The sequence below is a fragment of the Uloborus diversus genome, chromosome 1 (genome assembly GCF_026930045.1).
Source record: "Uloborus diversus isolate 005 chromosome 1, Udiv.v.3.1, whole genome shotgun sequence".
In the NCBI taxonomy this organism is placed as follows: domain Eukaryota; kingdom Metazoa; phylum Arthropoda; class Arachnida; order Araneae; family Uloboridae; genus Uloborus; species Uloborus diversus.
The window spans coordinates 13,082,212-13,104,963 of NC_072731.1; the positions used below are offsets into that span (position 1 = coordinate 13,082,212).

Here is a 22,752-nt window from a genome sequence, read left to right on the forward strand (position 1 = left end):
CTAGGGGGGGGGGGGGGGTCATGACCTCATGACGTCCTCCTTGACCCACACTTGCCCCCCCCCCCATAATTTTGTGCTTGGATATAATTTAAATTTATTCACAAACTGGGTGGTCCTCAATTTCTCCTTCGAAAAATTCAGTAACAGGAAGATTAAAAAGACCCTGTTGTGTAATGTTTGGTCTGGCTAAGAGGGGGTATCATGACCCTCATGATCCCCCCCCCTCTTGGACCCACGCTTTTCCCCTCCGTAAATTTTGCGCTTGGATATAATTAAATTTTTTATACAAACTGGGTGATCCTCAATTTCTCCTTCCCCCATTGGATCCGCGCTTGCTGTGGTGAAGTACAAACGCACATCCTAAAAATAGAATACTTCGTTCGAAAGGAAACCATCTGACTAATACGCTACGAAAGGTATTAGTTCAAGTGCCCATACTTGGGACACTTGACTGTATGTTAAACACAGCCTTAGAGGTATTCTCATATGCCAGCAGGCAGGATAAACACACACAATCACAATTATTGTTTCCTGCGTATTCGAAAACAACCTCTAAGAGCGACTAACCTGCATCAATGACCAATTTTTTTAGGAACGGAAAATAGTCTCTTCAGAGAAGTTTCACTGTAGTATGTTGATTTCGCCTTTGTGCAATGAAAAACCTGCTCAGCAGAAAAAGGTTTTATGAAAAAAGTTTTCAATTTTAATTCCTTGTTCAAAGCTTCTGAAAATCTGTGAGGAATTTAAGAACACGGATCATAAAAGAAGTAAGAAAGTGCAAATTAAGACTATTAAGAACATTTTGTTTTAACTAATTTTTATAAGCACAAAAATGCCTACGATACGAGTGGGATCGTGTTGCAGAGGCTGCGCAGTTGAAATTTTTAGGAAGAAGTGTTTTAGAGGGTCTGTTTCTTTTTTGAAGGATTTCCTTTTTTTTTTTTTTTTGTGAGTGTGGGAGAAAGGTGGGTCGTCATGCAGCATTTAAGACGGTGCGCCATCGCTCTTATGGGGGGGGGGGGGGTGCTACGAACTCTTTTTAAATGCATAATTACGATTTTTTTTTTTTTTTTGGTGTACTAGCGAGGAAATATGCATTGAATTATTTGTCGAAAATAATAAATTTTTTTTTCGATTACATAATACTATTGGAATATTTAAATGTTCGAATTTCTGTTTTAAGAATTGATAAACAAAACATACAACGTTTATTTCAGTATTTTTTTATTTAAATTAAGAGAATGCATTACAAAAGTCACACAACAATCATTTTTAACTGGCTGCTCAAAGCAAATATATATATATATACAGTTTTTTTTTTTTTTTTTTAATTTTCTATCCTTTCCGTATTTCATTCACAGTTCAGCATGAGTTAGTCAACAACTTCTCCTAAATAAAAGAAAACAGTTCATGTAATATCCAAGCTGAAAACACATTTCATTAACAAATTTAAGTTTTCCCTTAAAAATAGTCCAGAAATCTATGTTACTCGGTATGGCTTAAAACAGATGCGAAAATGACTCATAAACGGTTGAGAAGGAACTATCTGGGTGAGACATACGTCAAACACCTACGACCTCTGACCTGAAGTCTCCTCTCAAGGAAGGATATTCGATGAAACAAATGAACCCACAAGTCATAGTTAATCAGCAGACAAGATATTATTATTATTATTATTATTATTATTATTATTATTATTATTTTTTGAAGAGTAGAAAACGCTCTTCAACACATTAAAATTTCCAATTAGTCGTACGTATCTTTTAAAAATCAATTAAACCACTGACATGCACTAGGGCAACGGCACCAGTAACAAACATGCTTAAGACATCGCTCTCAGGTTAATTCAATTTTCGGAGCATTTTAATGTATTTAGACTTTTAAAACGATTTTTTTCTCATGCAACTACATCTCATCTAACGTTTGGTTGCTTCTGGATCCTCTGAATTAGTTAATTCTATTTTCATTTGCTCAATTTCGAAAAAAAAATCAGGCCCAGTAACAGACACCGACATTCTGATGATACCCACACACAGATTGGATGAGGAAAGGATGAGTAATAGACAGAATTCCCCTTTTCTCCTCTAAATGTGTGAAAACTCTTTTTAAATCTAAAACCTTATTAAATTCAAATGAACATGAAACACCGGCAGACCTCGTGGTGGCTTTTCATAACTGGCTCATAAAATTCACTTTGACAAACACTAGATGGCTGCACCGTATTCATGGGTCACAGCAACACCAGTTTTACCCGCCAAAAATTCTAATTATTTAAAACGAAACTTACGACTGTCTGTGTTGCTGGACCCTTGTCTGTTTCTGGTGCCGTGAACCTATTTCCTTACTTATTGCAGCATTATAAACAGTGAATGGATCACATCCATTTAAGGGTGCAGAACCACAGTATAGTTTGACACAAACTTTTTTTACTTTATACAATATCCAATGTATAGAAGTATTGGATTCGTGAAAACTTTCGAATTTTGACGGATTTGCACGTTTGGAGTCCATTTTGACCATTTGTGGAAAATGAGTGTTTCTGTATGTGTGTGATCGATTTTTTTTTCCTTTCTTTCTCTTTTTTTTTTTTATTTTCGCCGCTCTAGTGCAAAAACTACACGAAATCAAACAGAATTGGGTTCACAAATTTTGTTTTCGTGAATAAACCTTCCTCCTTTTCACATCACTGAGAGCGGAAGTTCCCACACCGTACTAATCTAAACATCGCTTATGGGGCGCGCATATTATTTTATTTTGATCTTTTCCTACCAACACACCAGCTCAAATTAAAATAATTTGCAAATCAAACGGTAAATTAAAAAGTTATAGCAAAAAAGGTCACGTTACGGACTCTACATAAATGTCAAAAATACCTTGGAATGCCCCTTATACAAATAACCACTCTTATTTTCCATTTATTTTGTTTCATTCTAAAAGAGAAAGTTGATGAAATATAATGACACCTAATAGCGCTGTTTCATCTAAGGTTTGTAAAGATAGAAAGAAAAAGAGAAAGTTTTTGACAATTAAAGGAAAGCTAAAGCTTTTCGATGCTAAAGCTTCTTGAAAAGCTGAATTTCAACTAAAAAGTGCGTCGAAGGTAGAACGAGAATTAGATCTGAATGAGTGAATCTTCCATACATACAATTAAAAACCAAGAAAAGGAAATCCATAAAAGTTCACCGAGTAATATCTTAGTAAAATGCAAAAATGTATGAAAATGGAAGCTGCTCTTGTATTGTGAATTAAAGAAATCAGGAAGAAGGGTGTTGCCGTAGATGGAAACGTTATAAAAGAACTAGTGAAACAACTGTATTTAAAAATATATTAGAATAACGGTTTGATTACGCAGCATAAATCATTATCATCTTCACTTTTCCCGTGAAAGGGTTAAGTTACAAATATCATTACTATATCTACTGTACAGTGCAAATATAGTGCATTTGCTTTTCTTACTATATACTGCACGTACCGTATATTGGTTTATTAACACGCTTTTATTAGCTTCACATGTATGTATGTATGTATGTAGTATGTATGTATGTATCTTGTAACGGAATCTTGCAGCTCAAATTTCGCCCACTTCCTGCTATCGGATTCTTTTGAAATTTGGCACGCGACCTCAGACCCGATGACAATGCAATATTCTATAATCAAATTAATTAATTAACTCTTTTAATTGTTAGTTTCCTCCAATTTTAATCAATATTTTGGCATAAATCCAACAATGTGAAAAGGGAAAATTTTAAAAACATACATTGAAAAATTCTCGCGAAAATTATTTTAAAATATCTACACAAACCTTTAATTTTTCTGCATCAGACAAAATTTGTTCCAATGTTCCAAGGTAATTAGAACATGAAATATACTTGCTTTTAACTAATTTCATGCCAAAATTTAGGTGAGCCTTCAATTGGAAATTCATTGCTGATCAGATCATTGTTGAACAAAACTTTTATTCAAATGCATCTCAAATTTTCAAACTAATATAAATATGATTTCCGCAATCATACATCGATCACTCACAGTAGCTTCCCATCGGTGTGCCCTTGTCTTAACTTTAAGATATTACCTCGCACTCGTTTTATAAATAATGTCGTCGCCTGATAATTCTCCAACATAAGACTAAAAACCAGAAAAATAAAATAATAGTTTAGAAAACTAAAAAAAAACATGCTTTCGTAGCAAAATGAACTAAAAAGTGAAAAATAATCTTTAGATGATAGTAGTTGACCAATCACTTAATTTTAATGTAATACAAAAAAGCGTGGGGCTTCTTATCAGTTGTCTTGAATTTCTTCCATTTGTTGTCCAAGCAAAAATGTAAATAGACAGCACCCCCACGCTTTTTTGTGTTACATTAAAATTAAGTGATTGATCAACTACTATCATCCAAAGATTATTTTTCACTTTTTAGTTCATTTTGCTACGAAAGCGTGTTTTTTTTTAGTTTTTTAAACTATTATTTTATTTTTTTATATATTTCTTTCCCATTGATCATTGATTTTGTGCATCGTAGCAGTATTTTATGTTGAATGAAAAGGTTTTAAATATATATATATATATATATATATATATATATATATATATATATATATATATATATATATATATATATATATATATATATATATATATATAAACATTCAGTTCTTTATGTAAGAAACAGTAAGGTATAGTTAAGAAATGGTTTTTAACAGTTGAGAGGGTGTTTACAAGTGTCTAAAATAATTGTATCCGTTTATAAAAGTTTTTACACATACCCTTTTCTACAACGACTTTACTACTACAACATTTCGACTTACGCGAGGGGTCTTGGAACGCATCCCTCGCGTAAGTCGGGACTCAACTGTATATATATAAGGATGAGGATTTGCAACAATATCAACAATAAAAACGTACCAGGCTGACAATTAGCATCCGATTCATAATCACAAGACCTTTTTCTTAGGTTGAAGTGCAACCTAGCTGGACATGTGAATTCATACGCAAGTCCGTTGCTGCACATGTAGTAAACAGAGCAGTTGGTCTGGTGCCGGAAGAAGATCGGGATTTTTCCGTTAAAGGAAGGACAGAACGGAGTGGGAAATCCAGGCGCTCGTTGAATACCTACAAAGCAAGAATATAAGGTTCGTGAACAACTAAAACAAATTCATGTCATGACTAACGACTGGATAATTGATGCAGTTAGAGAAAGACTTCAACTATAACATGATATTCAGTAAGTTACCGCCCATTAGTCAGGCTAAGGCAGAAATACATGAAATACACCGCCAGCTCAGTCAATTCCAGCCGAGGACTGCAGTTTGTGCTTATTAGCACTCAACAGCCCGGCATAGGAAAGTGACTGAGCTGAAGGTGGAAAACCTCTTAAGGAAGTCTAGAGTGCCAAACAAACTGGTAGCTAGTACAGAATTAGCACTGACCAGACGAGTGACCGAAACAATGGTTCGGTTCAACTCGAATATTGAAGGTAAGGCAGGTATATTCAGTAAGTTACTAGTTTGTTTGGCACTCTAGGCTTCCTTAAGAGGTTTTCCACCTTCAGCTAAGTCACTCCTATGCCGGGCTGATGAGTGCTAATAAGCACGAAACTGCAGTCCTCGACTGGAATTGACTGAGCTGGCGGTGTATTTCATGTATAACATGATAATTGCAACGGATTCGATCCTCCGTCAGAGACCCGAACTACCATTTGAAGATTTCGTATTGGCGGAAAATGCTTCGAACTACTGCTCAGATGTCTTCTGAATGTGGCTCGAATCCGTGGGTAAATTATTATACATTGCAGGAAAACTGATTTACATGGCAGCTGAATTATGTTCGATTCAGCTACACTTGAGCACCACATTGAAGTTCTCTAATTCAGCTTAAAGAAACTGTAAAATGCAGGTCGGCTGGTTGCGAACATTTTAATGCCGTAAAGCATGAGCGGGCAGTTACACATAACTGTGTGGGTCAAGGTGACACATTTTCCCATACTCTGTTTTCTTAGCCAAACGCTATTCCAACCAGATATAGGCGCAATATGAAAACTCAACTGACAATTATTGTTACTAATTGAGAACAGAGAGCATCGAAATGCTGTTAGATCATGTTGTATTTGTAAGACCATTTGCACTAAGGCCCCTATATATACGAGCCGGCGCATCAGCTTAAGTTCAGCCTTTTTGGATCGGAGCGCGTGTTTGAGTGGTTGTCTTTTCTGGCGAGTAATCGCGTTTGGTGATTGTTCACTGTGAGCGATTATTAGCGGCACGTGAATTGTTTATTAAATAAAGTATCATTTTTGATAAATTTGGCGAAACCTGAAACTTTACTGTGGTAACCCTAACAGCGCAACAATGAAAAATCCGATCCAAAATGGCTAAACTTAAGCTGATGCGACTAAAACGTTATACAACACTAATCACGAGAAGAACTAAACAATTTTTGATGGCATTTTGTTGATATATTTCTTAAATGAGTGAATTAGTCAGTGCCTGGTTTTATAGTATAATTTAAAGTTAGGGTTTTTTTTTTTTTTTTCAAAGTTTCGACTTCTTTACATTTTTTAGAGGCGGGAAATTCAGTTTGAAGGATTTGAAAACAATAAAAGTCAAAATAGCTTTGTAAAATTCTGTAAAAAACTTATTTTTATAAAGACGGGGGGAAAATATTGGCAGAGAGAGAAGAGATGCGAGACATTTTGAATTTTTACATTCATTCTGTTTTGAAAATAATTCAAGCGTAATAATGAAAAAATTTAATTAATCTAAAAACCTATGTTCTTGCAGATAGCGTTGCTGGATAGTTAAGCGACCATATTATCTCTCAAAGTAACTAAACTCACTGATAATTTAATTGGAAGGATTTTTCAGACAATTGTGTAAGTCAAGAACGACTTTTTTTCCTGTTTTGAAAATTTATTGAAAAATCAAGAAAAAAAAAAGAAATGTCTACTTGAGATTGAGTGGGCAAACATAAACTTACTATTGAGGCACCCAGCCTCGTTGGGGTAATCACAAATCTGCTTTTTCGGGTTGAAATGGAGTCCTTTGGGGCAGCTTTGGAGATGCGCTACTCCTTTCTCACACGTGATGAACTTCTCGCATTCTTGGTGGTGAGGCAAGAGAACAGATTTCCCACTCGGACAGACACTCCCCTCCTCCTTAATTTTGCCTAAAGGTGATCTGGTGAATCCTGGAAGTAAATTAAGTTGTAAATATAGGGGGAGTGACGAAGATCTTCCTCCTCGCGGTACGCCTTGGAAACACTTTGCAGCAAAGAGATCTGCAACTTTTGACATAACTTGTAAACATTGTTCTCCAGTGAGTGCTTGGTCATTGCGGCCTTTATGACAATGATCAAACGGACGTCTTAGTAACAAGATGAACCAGGGTACGAAAACATCCTAATATAGCTATTTCTTACTGCAAAGGATTAAGCTGTTTTCTTTTCTATATATTTTTTAATTATTGACATCTAATATCGTACGAGATCTTGAGAACCGTCTAGCTCTAAAAAGCTGCTAAGTCCTTTATTCTTGATTAACCAAGACAAAAAGTTTTTGCGATTTTCTTCCTAGCTGTAGCTAGGGGGAAAATCGTATACAGGGCTCGACTGCCTTTGCCGTTCATTGAAACTCCACCCTTCTATGTTCTTTAAAAGAGACGAGATATTGGGAGGCAAGATCACTCCTTAGGCAATGACTTTGGACATGTTTAGTGGTCAATCATTTGGTTTCACAGTTCCCTGTAATTTTTGCCTATCCATTGGACGTTTTTGAGAAATTCTGAAAGTTTGTTTTTCTATTGAATATAAAACTATGCACTAGTTTACTAGTTTACCTAAGATTAATGATAAGAGAACTGGAAACATCATATAAACATAGGGTAGGTTAGGGGAGAAAGCCCAGTAGCTTCGCGCTCCTACGCTGCAGACCCGGGTTGGGTACGATCGCCTATGCTGTTCATACCTTTGGTGGGTCGGTAAAATGAGTACCAAGCGTGCTTGGGAACCAAACCCTGGGGGTCCCGCGTTTGGCTGAACACCTAACCGGAACATCTAGCTCGCATCCCAGAGTCCTCGATCAGGAAAACTGAGGTGGGCACTGTAAGCCTCGGCCCCTATGGGCTATTGCGTCACTGGGTTTGGTTTTTGCTTTGAATTGGCGTGAGACGCCGCGCCGTATTGTACAAGATGCCGTATCACGTGATCCACGCACAACTATACGAGGGAAAAAAAACAGCTTACTGATGGTCAGTTAGAGTGAAGGCGCGTGCATATTGTGGATAGATAAATAGTTTTTGATGATTAATCACAGTTAAGTTGTGTTTTTAAATGATCATTCCCTTCCGATTGCTCTTTTAGGTATCCGAAATCATACTGCCATGGGAAGGTAAAGCGCAGTGTCTGCAGAAATGAGATTTTGAGATATTTGAAGAACTGCCTTGTGGATTCCATACAAACATCTCTATTGGTGGTCCAAACAGCTTGCCTCTCATCTCTTTCCTTATGGGATTACCAAAAAGCCAACTTGATAGAAAAATTCCCCTATCTTGAAAACGGAAAAAACTGCCGTATGTGTTATTTTGTTAGTACAGAGTTCCTCCTTTTAATATCATGAGCGATTTAATAAGCGGTATCGTTACAAACAGCAGTGAAAGATAATTGAATTTCTCACTAAGCCATCGAAACACCTGCGTGTATTTAGCAATATGTTACCGCCCCTAAGCCAGGACTAAGGCCCAGAACTGCATGCAATATACCAGACCTCCCAGTTATCACATCCTGAGATTGCAGTTTTATTCTTATTAGAAGTCCTCAACCAGGAATAGTGAATAACCAATTTGGAGGCAGATGTCATTTCATTGAAGCTGAGAGTGCCAACAAACTGGTAGATAAAGTGAATTTATCTCAGCAGCGAGTGTCCGCAGCGTGGTGCGGTTCGACTCGTGGATTGAAGGCAAAACTTGGTGTCTGTCTGTGGTGGCTGTCTGGTATGCACACTTACGGGAGCTTTATAAATATTAGTAAGTCTTTTGTTTCAATGAATATTGGGCTGAAATGTCGAGACTTCCCAAAATTATGAATCAAAATACTTGGATAAAGCAGAGCATACATTTTCACATAAAATTCTTAACTGTTTAGAGCTGTTTATAGTATAGCCTTACATCTGGAGTATAGTTCAAGGTACGTCAGAGGATCCCCACTATTCTGAGTCATAGTAGAGCCCTCTTTCGCCAGTCCACCCGCAATATCGTGATATCTCAAATCCACATGAGATGGAATCGATTTTAAATGGAGGTCACAAGAACCGGACAGACTCTTGAGTTTTTTAACAATTCTTATTCCCTTTTGATCTGCAATGATTCTCCAATTTTGCAAGTATTGGATTGAACTGCAGCTGTCTGATAGGATCCATGTCTCTCTAAAGAAACGTTGCTTAGCAATATAATCCAGAGCCATGTCAATGGCAATCAATTCAGAGCAAAACACGGAGCAATAATCAGTGTTTCTACCTTTATATATATATATATATATATATATATATATATATATATATATATATATATATATATATAAGAGATATTTCTTCATCTTCAGACATAACAACAACTCCACTTTCAGTGTTCCCTTCAATTCTGCTGCCGTCTGTGTAAATCAGAACAGACTCAGTAGGAAGAGTCCAATGTGCAATACTTTAATGTTTGTACCACTTCTCGCTTTGTTATAGTAGAAAACAGTTATTGTAAGCTGAAAGCTGCAAACTATTTATAAGTAGCTAAAGAAAATCTGGGGCCGAATAAGATAAACGTTCCGATTGAGAGAAATAAATTCACTCTCGCATAGAACAATCCTTTGACATCTGCTTCAAAAGCAAGAACAACACTTCGTTTTAAGTACAATGAAATCCTGCAACTGTATTTTGTGCAGTATAAATACTTTTTCTTGACACTGAGTCTTAAAACAAAGGGTCATCTTCTATTCTCAATCGGAAAATATTTCACGTGCTATTAATTCGAATACAATTGTTAAGTTTGTTGTATAGAGTAAATTAAGAACAGAAAAATAAGACAGTTACCGTGACAGTTATAAGTTCATTTTCAGCTGTAGTTGCATCCCCGAAAGCTCACTAAAGGTTACATAATTTGAAATAAATAAATAAAGAAATAAAATAAAAAATTTGTTTCCTTACAATGTTGCTACAGAGACTACAATGGACTGTATTTCCAGTCGAACCTCGTTAATACGAACTCGATTAATACGAATTACTGTTAAAAGGAACTGAACCTGCGATCCCTGTCCTATTCTATTTACAAATACTGTTTTTCGGATGAGATGAATTAATTTTTAAGGTCTCTTTTTGTTTATTTTAACGAGTTTCGATTGTATTTTATTAAGGTAGGTTAGTTATAGTTAGGTTAGTTAGTTAACTGAGTTTTACACGCAAAACCATCGGAAAAACTTTAATCTGACTGTGAGATTAAGAGAAGTTCATTAGATACACAAAACAAAGATGCTTATTTTTTTCAAAATTTCATGCAATGTTTTATCGCATTATTGCTGATAAATACAGTGCACTTCAGGATTGTTGGCAACCGTCCAAGGGACGAGTCTATTTTAAGAGGGGTTGAAAACAAGATAAGAGCATGGGTTTGTGAAACAACTTTTTTTTTTTTTTTTTGCGTGAAGCGTTGCTGCTTGTTTACAATAATAAATAAATTTCAACTGAGAATCGTGCCAAGCTCCCCGTTAGTGAGCACAATGGTGGGGTCTTGATTTCCTAACAGCGTTTACTGCCCTCTGCATTCCTACGAATTTGATGTTTTGAACTCTTTTGAAGAGTGCTAACAATGCTGAGGCACACTATATCACAAATAGGAGATGAAATGATTCCAAATCAATATTTAAGTCTGCGTTTCAAAGTATCAAGACATTTTGCAATCAGAAACATTAGGATTTAAAAAAAAAAAATCTAAATGAAATGAATAAAAAGATTAAGGTAATTCTTCATCTGTTATAGTTAAGGAAAGTTTGGAACTAACCAGTATCGCACTGCACAATTTCTGGGAAATCGCAGGCTCCTAATTTTAGATTGAAATGAAGTCCAGTGGGACAGTTCTGGAGAAATGCATTCCCACTATCGCATACGTAGAATTTCTCACATTCCGTCGGATGAGACAATAAAAATGGACGGCCTGTAGTATCAGAGGAACATATTTCAAGAACAGGATCGTTTATTCTCCCTTTAGGTTCTTCATTTTCAGCTGAAAGAGAAATAGAGAAAAACATACTGAGAGGGGCTGATACAAGGGAAGGGTCATGGTGGTCTAGACCTTCCCCCCCCCCCTCAAACAGAAACCGTCGACAATATCACACATCCATTCATCTTGTATGTGACCAAAATTTAATAATTGCGCACAAAATGAATGGACGTCAAATATCATATAAATTCAGGATTAGCATATAAGAAAATCCCAGTTTTGAAAAATCATATTTTATAAACTACTAGTGGTACTCGCACGGCTTTGCCCGTAGTAGAAAAATTAAAAGGTCTTCTGGTTCCCTTGAATATTTACAAATAATATATGGTGAATTTCTCGCCAATTGGCTTGTGACCATGTTACGGTTCCACGTTATGATAATTTCGTAATTTACTTGTCCATCATTTTGTTCTTAAAATTGGAATAGAAAAAGAACCACATCGAATTTTCGAAAAATCGCTTCGAGGTGCACACCCCCCTGCTACAAACTAACTTTGTGCCAAATTTCATGAAAATCGGCCGAACGATCTAGGCGTTATGAGCGTCACAGAGATCCGGACAGAGAGAGAGATCCTGACAGACAGAGATCCGGACAGAGAGACTTTCAGCTTTATTATTATAGTAAAGATTACACTTAACATTATAAATGATACATACGAATAAGGATAAACTGTGAAAGTTTTTTTTTTCACTCACAAATGTTCGATGTGTGCACCTTTCGTAACGCGGGGCACATCTATATAACATACATTTTGGAGTGTTTCACTGTCAATTTTTCATAATGCTACACATGTGCGATTTTTTAGTTCTTGCAATGTTGTAGGCAATGGTGGTGTATAAATACTGTATTTGACAAAACCCCATAAAAAAATCAAAACACACACACACACACACACATGGGATTAGGTTTTGGGATCTGGCCGGCCAACGCATAAAGGGTAAATCGTCATCACCTACAGGGCCCATCCAGCGTTGTGGAAGGTTTGTCGGTGGTGCAGCAAAGTAGGGGGGGGGGGGGTGAAGCCTCCCCCCAGAAGTCTTTGTTTTAACATTGTTGCCAAACCTAATACAGTAGTTAATATACGTGTAAGGACTGTTGTGATCAAAAAAAAAACCTTTCCGGAAGGAATTTCTGGCTGCGCTAGTGCGGAACATGCACGTTTAAGCAGTGTTAATTTTATTAATAATAAAATTTTATAATAACATTATTTAAAGTGGTAAGTGTAATAGTTCATGAAATATAAATTTTTAAAACCGGGATTTTAGACCTGTATTTATTTGCATTGTGTTCAAATATGTAAGAAACAAAATATAAGTAATTTCAGTAATCTTTTCAATTTAGAAACTATTTTAAAGTAAATATTTTCAATATTCCTTTTATTTTTAATGAATAAACTTTACCCGACCTCCTACTCGTGCCCTATCTGGTTCCGACCCCCTTGCTGATAATGACCCCCTCTAAAACCAGAAACTGGATTCGCCCTTGCATACCTATCTAATTTATCAGCTATTGCACATTTTTGTGGTACTGGGACAGGCATAATTATTTTTGAAATAACTTTTTTTTTACAAGTATCGCTTTTTGTGCTGGAGAATTTTCTGATTATAGCTTTGATGCATATTCTTTGCACGCTTAATTGTAGCTTTTAAAACTGGATAACGCGTATAAAGAATAAAAATACGATCTAATAGTGCCTTAGGGTGAGTAAAAGAAGAAAAAAAACCCACTTTCAATAGTTTCCCCTCTAGTTTGCCGTGAACCGATACAAAAAAGGGTTTTACAGAGATTCACTTTTTAACATCGACAATTAAATATCAACATGATTCAATAAATTGCTAGCTAGATATCGCTAACAAAACCAAATTGAAACCAAAAAAATCATTTTTTGTTCTCAAAGTTTGCTGTCAACTGGGTAATATATCGCCAAGTTGGCGACGAAAAGCATGGTGATTGGTGATACATTGCCAAGTGGTCGCTGAATTACAACATCCCTTAAGTCTGCATTGAAATTGACGCCGATTGGCCCCCCAGAAAAGGTGAAAGACGATTTCTGGAGCGTCCGAATGCAACTAAAAGGGGAGGTGTGAAACTAAACCACACTCAGAGTCTACGTACAAGATTTCAATCTCCTACGGCGTAGATTTTTTGAATTATGTGAGACGCGCACATATACGCACATACAGACATCACGAGAAAACTGGTGATAATTAACTCGGGAACCATCCAAAAAGGATGCTTTAGATGTCCGAACGCTCTCGGGTACATATGCCCGTGGGAGCAGACCAAAAAACGAACTCATGAAATTTGAGGGAATTTGTTTTCTGCGGTTACATTACTAGATTAATACATTCAATATGTAAAAGGAAGTAAAAAAGAGGGAAAAGAAAGTTTTTTTTGCTATGGATGGAATCAGTCCGCGCTGCCACGCCAAGCAACATAATTACTTGTAAAGCTTATATTTTTAATTTTATCTATTAGCAATCCTGTAGTATTTATTCAACGCAGCAATCGGTTTTATTTTGAAAGATTATTCTCATGATTTTTTAACAATAAATTGCATTGTTTTTTGAGAGCAACCAAAATAAATATTCTACATCTTATAGGGGGAGATGGGACTCATTGATCCACTTTTCTACTCTTCATTTTTTATCTCATTGAAAAATTAAATAAGCAGTTTGATTTTCAACCATGAGCTTCATTAAATATTTTTCTTCATTCCAGCTTCTTTTTTTTTTTTTTTTTTTTTTCGTAAATGTTTAATGCATTAACGTTTTGGACCAATGTGTCCCGAGGGTGAAGTACATTGGCCCGCACTGTGAAAACAACTTCTATAACAATTTGATGTGATGATAAATGTTATCCAATACTGTAACTAGCTTACGGTTTTGTGTGTGTGTGTGTGTGTGTGTTTTTAGCATTAAAAAAAGTTTAAAGATCAATACATTATATTAAGACATCAAATTCATCAACTTCTACTTTTGCACTATTTATGCCAGAACCGTATACATTTTCTCAAGAATCAACACAAATCGGGCCTTCATCAACTTCGCTGTTGCTGATACTAAAATTCAGCTTTTCTAATTCTTCTAAAAGGTTTCGTTTTGAGTGAGTTTTCTAAAAATGGGCCATCGTACCCCTCATTCTTGGTCTGAAGAAATGCTGGCATAATTTTTTTATGACGAAAAATAAAGAAACTACATATAATTAGGAACTTTACTTTCGGAGTGTGTTCAATTTATTACTCCATTCTTCATGAAAAACATTCAAAAAAATTACTTTTAACTAAAAAAAAAACCGCCTTCAAAAAATACCCAGGAACTAAAAAGGAAAAAATAACTGATTTCACTTACATTCTATTTCCTACCCAAACATATAAATGAAATGTATTTTACAATTCCAGTACAAAAATCAACTAAACTAAACACCGAATTATAAAATAAACACTGATTTAAATTATTATACGATGAATTATTTTAAATACCTAACTAATTATATACGATCTCTTAATTTTTAATAACCTTTTGAAGTCGGGGGTCTCCAATACACAACTACATAACGTAACTGATAACCCTCCGAATCCTGTATTAAACACTAATTTAACTATACGCGAAATTAGTCTTTAAAACTAAACCTACTGAGTTACGTTAGGTAGTAGTTTATAGGAGGCCCCAACTTCAAAAGGTTATTAAAAATTAAGAGATTGTATATAATTAGTTAGGTATTTAAAATAATTCATCGTATAGTAATTTAAATCAGTGTTTATGTTATAATTTGGTGTTTAGTTTACTTGATTTTTGTACTGGAATTGTAAAATACATTTCATTTCTATGTTTGGGTAGGAAATAGAATGTAAGTTAAATCAGTTATTTTTTCCTTTTTAGTTCCTGGCTATTTTTTGAAGGCGGTTTTTTTTTTTAATTAAAAGTAATTTATTTTTTGCTTTTTAGTGGTGTAAATAACACGACCAGTGTTTCGGAGACTTCCGACGATTGTGAAGAACTATAACACTATGCACAAAAAAAATTGTCTTCATCATTAGTTCAACTTTATCAAAGTTTGCTTTCCGAAAGCAAATGCACGAGTCACTAAAAAAGACTCGAAATCGCTTTAAGTTTAAATTTGCAAAATTGTAAATTTTAGAATTGTAATATTGTAAATTGTAATTTATGTTTCGCAATACGTGTCATGTAACTCGTGATAAAAGTTGCATGTTTCTTCACATGGCCCCGCTATAGATGAAGATTAAAAATTCCACTAGAATGAATTTTATGTTTGCTTCGGAGAATCCTTGATTCAAAATTTTCATTATCTCTTAATAATAACTTTTTTAGTACTTTCTTTAACTATAAGTTAAGAAAGCATATACCTTTGTTTTATGGCCTTTGTTTATCAATGGGCTTTATATTTAATCGTTTGTGAGGGAAATTGCATGAAATTTATTATTTTACCCTTAATTTTTCCCTAAAGAACAGATAGGGTAAATCAAAGATTTGGAACCTAAGTTAGACCACCCTTAAACAAAACCACCACTAAACAAAAAAAAAAAAAAGCATGAAAACCGGTTCACTAAGTGAGACGATATACAAAGTTAATAAAGTACAAATCGATTTTAATGTGAGTATGATACTTGAAGAGTTTCCTCAATTTCATCAAACCTGAACTTGATTACCATTAGACGGCCGAGGAAGTATACCGTTTCAAACAAAAAAAAGAATTTTCCTTATCACTCCAGGCAGGGGCGTGCACAGAAATTTGGGAGCCCATCACAAATGACTTTTCCGAGCCCCTCTCCATATTGTTTACCCCTATATTTCACCCCTAGTTATAAAAATATTGGGCCCCCTTCAGGCTCGGGCCTGGGTCAACAGGTGTCCCTCCCCCCTCCCTGTGCACGCCCCAGGGTACAGGTATCTTCGAGCATTTATGGAACATTGTACAAAGCAAAAACAAATCCGACGAGTTCAGAACCTCCTCCTTTTTTAAGCCTGCTAATTAATGTAACCCTAATTTCAAACTGAACTGGCGGCATCTTGAAATAGTAAATCTAGAATATTGGTCAAACTTCAGAAATCATACACAGTTATAATGTATATTACTAAAGAATATAAATTAAATCGTGGGGGAGGGGTGCTCTGTATTCAATTCCCCCTCAATTGAACACTAAATGCATTTAAAAACTGGAATATTAAATAAAGAACTTTATATTTTAGTACCTAAATAAAATTATTTATTAGTAAATAAAATATTAAGGTAAATTGATCCAACTATTAAAGTAGCAAAATATATTTAGTTTAATGCTTTGCTACTCAGTAATAGATACATTAGTAACACCTATAATAAACAATTAACAGGCGGCGCAGTGTTGCGAAAATTAATCATCCATGTGCCGCGAGAATTAAATATCGTTCAAGAGAAAGCCAAAACCTTAGGCGTGAAAATACACCGATCACAGCAAAACCACGTGATCGTGACGTATGTAATTTAAAGTTTCTTGGATTTCTCCGGGACCCCTTATTAGATCTAGACCAAATTACAATGGGACCATCTGGAAAGTATACCCTTCCAAACAAAAAAATTTTTTCAAATCGGTCCACTAGGCTTGGAATGATTCGAAAACACACATAAAAAGCCGCAATACGAAATCATAACCTCCTTTTTTGAAGTCGGTTAAAAAAAAAAAAAAAAAAAAAAAAAAAAAACAGACTTATGAAAATTACGCAGCGCTCAAAAAATAGCAATCAAATTTGTTTCTGAAATAAAATTTGTTCAGTACAACTGAACCATGTGGTTTTTTTATAGGATTTATATATGTTGGTTATAAATTAAAATGGAAAATATTGATAGTATTAAAAGTATTAAGATCGCTCCAACTTGCGCAGCGGTCCAAAGAGCCCCAACTCCCCCCAAGCATAAGCTCAGGGGTCTAGTCATTTGTGAGTATTTTAGGGGTAGCCTCAAATTAAGGCATGAGTACATGTGTAAGTTATTAAACTAAAAAGTCTAAATCGTAACAGAATCCCTATTCTTAAAGCAACAAAACTACTTCGTGCTAGTATACTTCTGTAAATGGGTTTTTCTTACGAAGACAATCCTTTTGCAGTGAAACCTTTTCGCAACGAATCTACTGGTTCTCTTGTTTTTTGGTTGTTTGGGTTATAAGAAAGCAATTTCATTTTATTTTTCAGAATATATCAGAAACTATCTCTTCTTTTTTAATCAGGCTTAAATACTAATTTTATTGGCTATTTTTTTTTTTTTTTTTGATATTTTAACAAAAACTGTTTTTGGCACGTTTTGAACAAAATATTGTGGTTAATGAAATTTTGCTCCCCAAGTTTTCTTTAACTATAAAATATGCATCTAGAAAAATAAAGAAAGTCAAGTAGAAAAAAAATGGTGCAATTGCAATGATTTTTTTGGTTCGAATATTTACGATTTAAAAATACAATATCCTCTGTATTAAAAAAAAAACTCTCTCCATTCAGAATTTTTCAACAAAACTTTACATATTACTTCCTCTCATAAAGGTCTATAACTCATAAAAATTTCAGAACTACATCCTCAAAATTTGAAAAAAAAAATGATTTTCTTACTCCACTGTACCTTTAATCATACGTTTGACTAATTAAATGATAAACAACAAGTGAGACTGGGCCGTGGTAGCCCGATCGGTAGAGTGTCGGATTCGGGGCCGGAGGGTCCTGAGTTCGAACCTCGATGGTCGAAGATCCACCGTCGTCATTAAAGGGGACTGGGCGACGTTAAATATGCTCGTGGTCTCAAAGTCCCCCAAGTGAAACGATACCTCTGGGGGTGCTAGCACCAGGTAGCTATTAGCTCCTGGTCTAGTTCTAAATTCTCATTAACTGTTCGATCCGGTGATGGTGCTGTCATCTATCGGTATAAAAAATAATAGAGGCAAGGCACTTAGTATGCAGTCCTCGACATAAATACAGTTGTAGTCAGTTGTGACTCGGAATCGAAATCGAAACAAGTGAGACACACGCAAAGACATCTAGTGGTACCCGATTGAAACTTTGCAACTCGCTCTTTCATTCGCTTCACCAGAGAGCTGTAGATCCAAAATTTCCAAATCGACAGCCTCATGAAACCCCACCATTCTTTTTGAATCACCCTGTCTTTAAAAATTATTTCTTGAAAAAATTCTAATGAGAAACCTGAAGCAATACCTCTGTCGCATTTGGCATTTTTTGGATAGTCACAAGCATTAATTTTCGGATTGAAATGCAGACCAGCTTGACAGCTCCTGGTGTGTTTTCTCCCACCGTCGCAGGTGTAGAATTTTCCGCAGTCTGTTTCGTGAGGTAAAAGTATCGGATGCTCAGAGTTTCCGGAAGGACAGTCAGAATGGGTTTCATCTTCACCAAGTTTTCCAACTGGTTTATCTGTAACACCTAAAACAGAGACAATGGTTTGATCGTTTTCCGTCTGGTTGTCGGTTTTCCAACAAGACATATAAGCAAGAGTGTACAGCTGTGGTTTCCATACTGCACCCCTCTTTTTCGAAAAAAAAATATAATATATATATATATAAAATATATATATATATATATATATATATATATATATATATATATATATATATATATATATATATATATATATATATATATATATATATATATAGATAGATAGATAGATAGATAGATAGATAGATGGATAGCTAGATAGATAGAGATAGAGATATAATCTGATTTCATAATCCAACCTACGGTCCATGGGAAGCTTACAAACTGATTTTTTTTTTTTTAATTTTCATCTGACAATATCTATAATTTTAAGCATTTTTAGAGAAAATAAAGCCCAGAAAATGTCAAGAACCATCACTGATCGCTAAATTAAAAATGAAAAAAGAAAAAAAAAAAGTAGATGTGTGTGTATGGGCTAGCGCAAAACTAGACCATTTGAACTGAAATATTGTTGAATTGTTGGCCCGCCTGACTTCCAAACATTTTCGATGTGGCCCTCGAATAAAAAAGGTTGGAGATTTCTGATTTTTAAAAAACAACACCAGATTTTGAACAAAATAGTTTTTATGCACCACAACATATTTAAGTATTTTTATATTATAATACGAGTATTGACAGTTTTACTCTGCTTACCACGCTCACAATAATTTTATGTCGTCCTAGGGAGGTGCCTCACGCTTTGGTCATATATGTAGAAAAATCTCATGGTGCACGCAGTAGCGTAACCAGGGGTTGACAGGAGCGGCTCTCGCCAGGGGCGCAGCAGCCAGGGGGGCGGCATTTCGACTGATTGGAAAAAAAAATTAAGGTTTTTTTTTATTATAGAATTTGAAAAATGCTTTAAAAGAATTAAACAAAAAAAAAAAAAAAAGAACTCGCAAGAAAAAGAGCTAGAGGGGGAACATACAATCTACTGAGAAGGGGGGGGGGGGGCATCATTGAAAACAATTCCAAAGAAGAAAATAAGAAAAAAATTTACAATGCTGCCTCCTATTTGCCGAATCCAGTGGTTGGAAAAACTACATTTTTTTTGTAGCGAACTACAACTACAACTACTTTATTACAAATGTAGTTAACTACAACTACAACTACTTTTTTTTAAATGTAGCAACTACAAACTACTTTTATAAAGTAGTCGCTACTTCGCTACTTTTTAAAAAATAAATAAATGAAAAGCATTGGATTTAAAATGTGAAAGAATTCAACCTTCAAATTTTTAATTCTTTCCTGACAGTGAATTTTTAATTCAAGAAGTACAACTCGGCTACTTGAAAATGTAAATAGATGCAGGTGTAATTTGATTTAAATTTTACATAGGCATACATATACATAAAATTGATTTAGGTGAAGAAAAACATATTTTAAACAAAAGAGAAAAAATTTAATTTCCATTATAGGAGTTGATTTCAGTGGTTGGAAAAACTACATTTTACCTGTAGCGAACTACAACTACAACTACTTTGTTACAAATGTAGTTAACTACAACTACAGCTACTTTTTTGAAAATGTAGCAACTACAAACTACTTTTGAAATGTAGTCGCTACTTCGCTACTTTTCAAAAAAAAAAGTAAATAAAGAGCATACACACTAGGGTGTCCCACAAAAAATGAAAGTCGATTCTTCAAGTCGCATACAGTAAAACCTGTGAAGTTGACCACCCTTGTAAGTTGACCACCTGTCTAAGTTGACCGCTCTTATCAGACGCGGAATTAGCCATTACCAGATAAATCAACCTCTGTAAGTTGACCACTAAAGTAGTGAACCGCAAGTGGTCAACTTACACAGGTTTTCACTGTACCTTCTTATATTTCTCCTATTATGTCAAAACAATTGTGAAAAAAAGTTTCATATAATTTGAACAACGGCAACCCGTACCGACTTGCTTCTGAAAGTGTAAACGAGCACTTGTATGCTAGGCCAAATCAAAAAGAAAAGTTTTTAGGAACTCGAAATTTCTGTTGATAAAACGTTGCCCCTACACCCCATACCCCACATGTTCCATAAATACATTTATTCAAATTAAAAAAATTTTAGATATCCCACACTTGGCCTAAAACTTAAAACTGTCTTCGAAAAATTGAATTTTTTCTGTTTGTCTTTTTAAAAATTAAATTCAAACAAAATATAAAAATCAAAAATTATTAGCGAACACATTTTCAAATCAACATTTGCAAACGAATAATAAAAAATAATGTATTTAAAATGAAAAATTAACTTAACCTTGAAAAAAATCCATATCTTTGAGTACTATGTTGGAAGAAATATTGCAGTAGAGCAAAAATTTCTATTTAACGTGAATTACCTACTTAACTGTTTTTATTTTTCAGCTTGATAATTTCGTAAAATTTACCTTGCATTTTTTAAATATGTATTGAAAAAAAAAATCTTTTTTTTTCTTTTTTTTTGAAGAAAATTACAAGTTTTAGGTCAAGTGTGGGGCACCTAAATGTTGAATAAATTTTTTCGTGGGATCTATGGATGACGTTTTATCAACAGAAATTTCTAGTTTCTAAAAAAAAAGTTTTCTTTTTTTTGGCCTAGCATTACAAGTGCTGGGTCACACTTTCAGACGGAAGTCGGCACTGGTTGCCGTTGTTCAAATTATATGAAACTTTTTTTACAATTGTTTTGATGTAAAGGAAAAATATTAGATTGTTTGCGACTTAAAAATTCAACTTTCGATTTTTTGAGACACTCTAATACACACACACACACCGTGACGTCCTCCAGACGCAAATAAAATATGATCCCTGCCAAACCACTTGACCGCGCGATTTCTGATATAAAATGTCGACTTGGAAATTATTACTTAAGAATAATATTGACCTCCCCCCCCCACCCAAAGTAAGGGTATGTAAAAAGTTTTCTAACCCACCCTTCCCTTAGGGATCCATTCATAATTAATGAATGGCCCCTTATCACACTCTTATATAACACTGTAATACTCGTATTTATTGTAAGTCGGCCATGGCCTACGGCCAGCTTACAATAAACATGGCAGTTCATATCATCATGTTCTATAACAGTAGCTTCTTTATGAGGTGAATACTGTAAAAGCAATTATTTTCGCGAGACATTAAGTTTCGAAGGGTTTGCAGACCAGTTCGAAAAAATTCGATGAATAGTTCTTTTTTTTATTATTCCAATTTAGGTCCAATTTTCGCATAAATTATGGAATATGGGGGTGAAAAATTACATGCACATATTACTATTATATATCGTTGGAAAGGGAAGAATTTTCCGCGTTCTACGCAATTTGTTCCAATGCTCTAACTTAATTGCGGCGGGAGTTTTTTACGTTTTTAGCTCGAATTGTTTTAGGCTTAGCTGAAATTTAGGAACTACTTTCTTCATTAAATCCATCAATAAAAAGTGAAGGAATTGTCCTACCGTTTTCTTTTTGACAGCATTCGATAGAGCTGCTTTTTTTTACTCCAGATCTAGCTCGACCTATGGTCGGAAGTTTAACCCTTTATCTATAATATTGGGGAAATTTGAACATCTCGCCAAACAAATTAATGGCGTCAAACAAAGAACGTACGGTACCATATGTCAGAGGTTCAGGGTTGTCCTATTTTGTCCACCCCGGAAAAAACCGCCGGAAAAAAATTGGAAAAAACCGTCCCGGACAAAATGTATTTTATTCGTTTCGTCCATTTTGTCCACTTCATGCGTAAACTGAAAGTTTTGAGTTAAAAATTTGAAGTTTGAAAGTAATAAAAAATTATATAGCTTTTTCCTATTTAAGTAATATTTTAATACAAAAATAGCATACATAAATATGTATATAAACAATCGATAGTAAAATATTTTAAAGTGAAAATAAAAATAAAAAACCAGTTGAAGTTTATGTAAATGTGTTAAGAAATCAAATGAGTGTTAAAATATATTATAATGCATGTAATAGCATTTAGAAAACAAGCACATCAGCTGTAAATTTTAAGATGTTTATCTGTGATATAGAGGTTTATTACCCATAATAAGTGCATTTATAAAATTAAAAAGTAGAAA

General features: G+C 34.7%; 1 protein-coding gene across 2 annotated transcripts in view; it reads right to left on the bottom strand.

The window, feature by feature from the left end:
- Positions 1-1,278: 1,278 nt before the first annotated feature.
- The window catches only part of LOC129234428 (chondroitin proteoglycan 2-like), a 53,496-nt gene continuing 32,022 nt past the window's right edge, over positions 1,279-22,752 (bottom strand). The window contains exons 5-9 of one of the 2 annotated variants that reach the window (XM_054868427.1): positions 18,441-18,665; positions 11,031-11,252; positions 6,973-7,182; positions 4,903-5,109; positions 1,279-1,389 (exon numbers count right to left, since the gene is read on the bottom strand). In XM_054868427.1, coding sequence (XP_054724402.1) covers positions 1,373-1,389; positions 4,903-5,109; positions 6,973-7,182; positions 11,031-11,252; positions 18,441-18,665 — 881 coding nt within the window. In that variant the 3' untranslated portion in view covers positions 1,279-1,372. The remainder of the gene's footprint in view (positions 1,390-4,902; positions 5,110-6,972; positions 7,183-11,030; positions 11,253-18,440; positions 18,666-22,752) is intronic. The other variant, XM_054868428.1, reaches the window with a different exon arrangement.